Genomic DNA, 7,595 nt, shown 5'->3' on the forward strand with positions numbered 1-7,595 from the left:
GAAAAAATATTTTTTGCATAATATGTCCCCTTTAACATTACTCCTGCACTCACCCAGTTTTTCCACATGATAAGCTTTCTACTGATTTTCAATTATTTATTCTGCCATATCAAAGACCCTTTGGTAAGATGAGGATTTAGCTTTTTTTGACATTTTTAATCCACAGGTACACTTGTCATAACAAATTTTAAGATTATTCATACTTCCAGCAAATGTTAAATTAACTGAAATGATGACTGTCCTCTCTTTGTGAAGATCAGCGAGGCGGCACTTATCACTCTGGCATCCTCTATCAAAAAGCCGCCACTGCTCTTCATACACACATAAAACAAATGTACAAAAGAGAGAAAAAATAATGATACAGGATTAAAATCTTGAACTATTCATTCAGTGTGTCGACATAGCCACTACATCCAGACTAGAGCACCACTTATCTTATTATCATATTAGTTAATGTTTGCTATGTGACACTGTGTGAGAGAGAGCACACTGTATTTACCTCAAGTATTAGTTATTTCCCTCAGCTCTGAGCTCCTGAAAAAGGCCTTTACACAAATAAATGACCAGCAATTAGAGCAAAGCCTGGCTGGCGGCCAGTGCCCTAATAATGTATCATTGCATTAATTGTGAGACAGTGCTATGCAGTAATTACCGTAAACACATCAAACTGTTGCAGGGACAATTAGTAGCATCAACATTTTGTGGCAATTTACACCAGTGTTTAAGACGGATTGTGTCATGTAACAAAGATGTTGACAGCCTGGCTTTTTGGGAAATACATTCAATGTTAAACTCAGCTGTTATTAAAGCACAACAGCAGATTGAAATGACTTTTTAAAATCATAAAGGAGTATGCCTTTGACACAAACCCCTGTGGTGTTTCAGAGTTTGTCTATTTTTGGATTTCAAATCAAGCCTGTTACCACCTTTGAAGCACCATATGAAAGGAGTGCATTGCTGTCATGTCTGCACCTATATGTGCAAGTAACTTTTACTTCTGACACGTGACATGTGAGCAAATGCATCAGAAAGTGTTTGAGAACTTTCCAGAAACTAGTCACTTTTTGTTTTGTTTGACACAAGCGATTAGAGGTAGAGCTAGCTAAACACCTCACTTTCACATTGTTGAAGGCAGGAACAGCAATTTAGCTTTCAGTGTCACTCTAGCTAATTGCTGCTTTGAAGGCGTACAGAACTGTACGCTGGGAAAAAGACAGTGATTATCATAAAGCAGAGAAACAGAATATGACAAGCAGGTGAGAGAAGCGATCCTGACTCCAAAAGGAAGAATCAAAATAACAAAACCTGCTCTCCTGGCATGTTGCAGCTGTTATCCCTCCTCTTGAGTTGCTTGCTTTTCTGGGACAAACAATGAGGAGCAGACTGTTGTTTTTTATATATATATTGTAACCCTGAGGCTCATAGCCACAGGCAGAGTTTACTTATTGTTTTTTCTTTTTCCTCCCACCAGAAGAGTTTCAGAGCTTTGTTGGGAAACTGCCAAGCCATTACGCCGTAAACACATCTGTCGTGGAACACTTGTGGAGGACGGACGCCAGCTTGTCCCAACGCTACAGGCAGCTGGAGACAAGCAGCGACCAGCTTCTCACCAAAGCCCGCCGCACCGCTAACAAGCTCTTCAGCCTCAGCAAGAGGTGCCGAAAACAGCCCAAAGTCGTCCTACAGAGGCCGAGGTAAGAGGCAAGGCGGAGACGGAGAGGGGAGGAATATTTATACCGCAGCCTGTTAACCCAAGGTGCTCCCAAAAAACTTATAATTATGAAAAAGATTTATGTGCCAGGCGCTGGGAGGAAAGCAGCCGGGCGAGGCGGCGGTTATTAGAAGGCACTTGAGGAGGAGGAGTTGTGGAGTGAGGTGAAAAGTGCTGACAGGAGCAGAGCTGCTCTTCTGTTCGAGACAAACGGGATCATGTTCGGCCAAACAGACTTGTTTCACTGTCTGCAGATTTAAACTGCATTACAATCAATCCGGCATCTTAACCGCCTCATATAACAATCTATTTATTTTAACACAATTACATCCAGGAGTTTAAGCTGCCTGGGCCTCTAATACAGGACTGGTTTTTTTTATCCTTCCAGCTGCTGCTTCAGCATCACTCCCACCTGCGTGCTAGATCTCAGCAGCCTCTAAGAGACCTCTCTGTGGTCATAACTTCCCTCAGATTTATGCGTCTCTCATGCACTCTCCATGTTGATAGCTATTTCTGGCAGGGAAATTAACTAAATGACACGATCCATCAGCTCACAAGTCAAAGGCAGGCACAGCCTCCTCAGTCCACAATCCAATTACACGTCTTTATCACACCCTCTCTGCTAGTAAAAAAGGATTCAATAGCACTGCAGGGTCACAGAATAATGCAGATTTTTGTGCACTCTTAAAGAAGGATGTCTGTTTCTTTTATTGTCTCCCTTTTTATAGTGTAATTGAATTTTAAAAGCATTGTCGTTGTGCAAAATCTGCTGTACAGTACTTCAAACTTAGAAGTCAAGGCTGTAAGAGAATGTAATTACGGGTGCGTTTATCTGTTTACTTGTTTGTGTTTGTCGTAGGGGTCCATCTGCTCCACAGTGAAGGGATTTCAACAGATTAAAATGTTCAATTTGATCAGATTTTCCTTCTCAATCTCCAGCTGAGTCAGAGTTTGGCTAAAATTGTTTTCTCATATCAAAACAACACTTTCTATTTATGAAAGATGGGATTAATCTTCTTGGGCAAAACACTTCCATCCCTGCGTAATCACAACAACATAACAAAGACTCAAAATGAGAAATCAGATTAGATATCCTGTAATAACAAGAGATGCTGCCAAGCAGCTTCTACCTTCCTGAAACCTGTACCTTTCTTAGTGACTCACAGAGCACTCTCTGATCCAGTGAGATAAAGTAATACTCATTATTAAAGGAAAAATGTTGAGTATGTGAAAGGATGGGGTGGGAAATTAGCACCCACCGCCAGCCAAATGAGGGTATTTTTTTTTAGCAGCATCAAGTGAATTTACTCAACCTACCAACCACTGGGGCAGGTGAATAGAAGTAACAGAGTGGTTATGTGACAGTAAACGGCATGGACTGAATCCCAGCTTTCTGTTTATTCTTACTGACTTTCTGAGCAGAGCCAAGCAGACCTACATGCTCACTGACCAGAAAACCCTGCTTATACAAACCAAGCACAAAAAAGTTGTACGGCATTTTATTTCTTTCTAATGTTTCTTGTCAATCAATTGTACACCATTAGAAAGCCTGTTTATTCCCTTTTAAATGGTGCCACATTAACAAGGAACATACATTTGTGGTATCAGCAGCAGAGATGAGTATGTGGGTTGTGCCCGTGAAAGAATTTCCAAAGTTTTTTCACCAATGCCAAACAGTTTTTTCTGTTATTGACTCTTCTTTGGTGTTTGGAGGATTGGATGACCGAAGAAACAAGACATATAAGCAATATAACAATTCAATCATTTTACAAACAGGAGCCTCAGTAGCGTATGGAGGAACCATACACAGTCACAACAGCCTGGCACCTCCTCCTCATGCTGGTCACCAGCCTGGTCACATCCCATGGATGGCATCCCATTCTTCGACCAGCATTTGTTCCAAGTCAGCTAATGTGGTTGTGTTGGTCACTCTGGCACTTACAGCACGCCCAAGCTGATCCCACAAGTGTTCAATGGAGTTGAGGTCAGGACTGCTGGCAGACCATTCCATCATCTCCACTCCCAAATTCTGGAGGTAGTCTCTGATAAACCCCGCTCTGTAGGGGCGAGCATTCTGATCTTAAAGGATAGAGACTGTGGAGATATGGGATTGACATATTGTCCTGTAAACCTTGACAGCAAATCTGCAGAAGTCAGCCTATGGTTCCGAAGTGCTGACAGAGGGGGGAAACTGTCATCTTAGAGTGTGGTGCTGTCGCTCTCTGACATCCCCCCTTATATGAAACTTGGTCTTCAGTTTGGAGATGGTAGTTGGGCTCACTCAAAATAATGCTGCAACTTGGTTTTGCAGAACATCCTCTTGAAGTTGCCTTATCCAGATCAGCTAAACTTGGCATGCTGATTCTTGGAGCAGACTTCTACTGAACGCTGTAGCAGAGCTCATGCCCACAGATGCTGACAATCAGGTGCCAATCAGACACCTGAAACAAGGGTCAATAGCAACAACAGAATAAGCTGTTTGGCATTGGCAGGGAAAACAAATGTGGCACCATTGGCACCACCAGTAAACAGGCTTTTCAGCTGTTTAAGATTCACTGCCAAGAAGCATACAGCAAAGACATAATCTACCAACCACAAATTTCCTTCCTTTTTGTGTAAAGTTTATTTAACATTACTGTGAGAAATGTGTTGTTAATTTTGGTAAGCCTGTAAAGAAAATGATGCATCTATTATCTCTTTTATCTTGTCTTAGTGGTTCCAAAACATCCTGCTGTCTTTAGACGTGGGACGTGAAAATAGAATTATCATATTTGACAACAAAATAGCACTCACTTTTTTCAGTATAACCTTTATGACTGTGATAACTCACCTAATATAGTAACTTTATTTATATAGCACTTGACACAGGGTTTACAAAGTGCTTTGACATGCGCAGAAGCAAACAGAAGAACAAAATTTAAGCTTATAACAATAAATTAGTTATCTTGCCTTTCATTTGAGGTTTAGTTGCAGTTAAATCTGCATTTGATTACCTGACAGAAATGCAAACTCTAAAGTCTAAATCATTTTTATTTTTTATTATTATTATTAAACAGCCTAGATTTTTAATACTTTAAGTATTGGCTATTTTGCTGTACCTCATTATCTTATACTGCCTGTTCAAATAAAGTGGCTGTTCAAAAAAAGTCAGGGGCTGGTTTATATTTGAATCCACCAGCCTCTGTGGCAAGTAGGAAAAAAAAGCGAATTCCCAATCCTGACTGGGAATTATCCATTGATGACAAAAGAAACTTATACGGCACCAAAGCTGAGTCCACATGAGGGCGACTGGACTGGATTGAGGTTCTTTGAGATGTTTTTCCTCTCCCTAAAAAGGTAATTTCATTACAACTAAAGAGTCCTGTTAGAGGAGAGGCAAAACATCTTAAGAACCTCAATCAAGTCCAGTTGCCCCTTTTTGGACCAAGCTTTGGATAACCATGGCCTGGATGAATAAAAACCTACTTGCATGATCTGTTTACATGCATATTAGTAATATGGTATGGGGAAGAAGACTTGCTTGCAAGATTATTTCAACAGTTGGATTTCTTTCCAAAAGTACAGGATATAATTTCAATATCATATGGAAGCCTTTCACCTTATTACTGTGCTAACACATGCCAGTTTTATTCAGGTGCACAAGTCTGAGATATTTATGGGTATTATAAGTTTGGTTATTAAATTTAAAGTTTGTTTTGTTTGGTGTGGACTTAGATATTGTTACACTATATGGTGCTAGTATTAAAATTAGAACATCTCAAGTGAAATAAACAAGTCTTATTGTACCTCTGAAACAAAAAAGTTTTACACCTTTGTCCTTTCCTCCTCAGGCCTCTGCACTACTGGCTGACCTACGCCCTCTCCGTGCTATACTGCAGCGAGAACAGCCAGGTGGGCGTGTTCAGCGATGAGAGCCGCAGCTGCTCCTGCCCCTACACCCACCCGCCCTGCCAGGCCCTCATGCCCTGCTCAGTTGGCGATGGTCCCCACTGCGCCTCCTGCTCCATGGAGAACCGCACACGATGCTCCAGCTGCAACCCCGGTTTCACCCTGACCCAAGGAGCCTGCCGTCCCGCCGTGCCCGACCCAACAGACCCGTACCTGGGCATGGAGAGTGACAGAGACCTGCAGGATTTGGAGCTGCGCTACCTTCTGCAGCGGCAAGACCCTCGCATCGCTCTGCATGCCGTGTTTGTGAGCAACGACGTGCGTGTGAACACTTGGTTTGACCCGTCCTGGAGGAAAAGAATGCTGCTCACACTCAAGAGCAACCGGGTGAAGTCTAACCGTGTTCACATGCTGCTGGGACTCACCCTGCAGTTCTGCCTCACCAGAAACAGCACGCTCGAGCCAGCAATGTCTCTGTTTGTGAATCCCTTCGGGGGCAGCCACTCAGAAAGCTGGACCATGCCTATAGGTCAGCACGGATACCCAGACTGGGAGCGGACCAGGCTGGATATCCCTTTGGACTGCTATAACTGGACGTTGACTCTGGGAAACAGATGGAAGAGCTTTTTTGAGACTGTTCATTTTTACCTGAGGAGTCGTATGAGAGACTCTGTGGGAGTGACAGGAGGAAACAAGAACACAACAGTGTACTACGAGCCTCTGGAGGCTACAGAACCATCGAACAACATCGGCTACATGAAAGTGAACAGCATGCAGCTGTTTGGATACAGCGTGCACTTTGACCCCGAGGCCATCCAGGACTTGATTCTGCAGATAGACTATCCATACACTCAGGGATCACAGGACTCAGCCCTGCGGCAGCTGGTAGAGCTACGCTACAGGGTTAACCGCCTCTCGCCTCCAGGGGCTCAGCACGTGGATCTGTTCTCCTGTCTGCTCCGGCACAGACTCAAACTGTCGAGTGCAGACGTGAGCAGGATACTCACCGCCCTGCAGGCTTTTAGTGCCAGACAACCAAACCATGTAGAGTACGAGGCAAATAAACTGTGCAGCTAATGGACACTATTTGATGTTTTCTACAATTTCCTCGCCACAGACAGGCTGTTGTCCTTTGTCAGCTGGATCTGTTTGTGTAAAGTGTGTGGTATGTTGTTCAAGGCTTTGTTGTACATGCAATATGTGCAATTAAATTTGATGTTTTTATCATTTCTGTGTTTTGTCAATGAATTAAAGCCCCTACTTTATAAGATGCTAAAGTTTAGAAAACAAAACACCCACTGTTTAAATGCTCTCTCAGGCTTCAAGCTCAGGGTGAGGGGTTAAAATGATTCTATAATGTACACTTCTGTGTTGAATGCAGTTATTTATAGAGAGAAATTCTGACAAATGCTATTCAGAAGTTATCATTTACCTCTTTCTGATTTATAAGCAAGAAAATATGACCAAGTTGTGTCAAATATTGAGCTATAAAACCTATTTCTGTAAAATAAATTATACAGGTGCATGCCAAAAAGATGGAATATTAAGTAAAGTTCATTTTTTTCCAGAAGTTAAATTTCCTTAAATTCTAGATTCATCTCATACATTGTGAAACATTTCAAGACTTTTTTGTTTTAATCTTAATGATTACATCTTACAGCTCATGAAAATCGTGAAAATCTGATATTTTTAGAATATTGAGGGAAACGTCAAATTTGTAAAGGTTTCCTGAGCCTTCATTTTCTCACTCTGGTTCAGTACACACAACCACAATCATGGAGAAGACTGCTGACTTGACTTTTGTCCAGGAGACACCCTTCACAGAGAGGGTAAGCCACAGATGGTCACTGCTGAAAGGGCAGACTGTTCTCAGGGGCCATATCAAGGAAGGATTGTCAAACAAAGCAGATTCAAGAACTTGAGGAGAGCTTCACAAAGAGCGGACTGAGCTTGGATCTGCGTATCAAGAGCCACCACACACAGACGGGTCCAGGAA

The 7,595-nt window shown here is 42.3% G+C and overlaps 1 protein-coding gene across 1 annotated transcript in view; it reads left to right on the top strand.

Annotated features, from left to right (window-relative positions):
* LOC121520341 (BMP/retinoic acid-inducible neural-specific protein 3-like) overlaps positions 1 to 6,772 on the top strand; it is a 53,658-nt gene extending 46,886 nt beyond the window's left edge. The window contains exons 7-8 of the mRNA XM_041803736.1: positions 1,472 to 1,694; positions 5,542 to 6,772. Coding sequence (XP_041659670.1) covers positions 1,472 to 1,694; positions 5,542 to 6,676 — 1,358 coding nt within the window. The 3' untranslated portion in view covers positions 6,677 to 6,772. The remainder of the gene's footprint in view (positions 1 to 1,471; positions 1,695 to 5,541) is intronic.
* The last annotated feature ends 823 nt before the right edge of the window (positions 6,773 to 7,595 follow it).

The sequence above is a fragment of the Cheilinus undulatus genome, linkage group 13 (genome assembly GCF_018320785.1).
Source record: "Cheilinus undulatus linkage group 13, ASM1832078v1, whole genome shotgun sequence".
NCBI classification, from domain to species: Eukaryota; Metazoa; Chordata; class Actinopteri; order Labriformes; family Labridae; genus Cheilinus; species Cheilinus undulatus.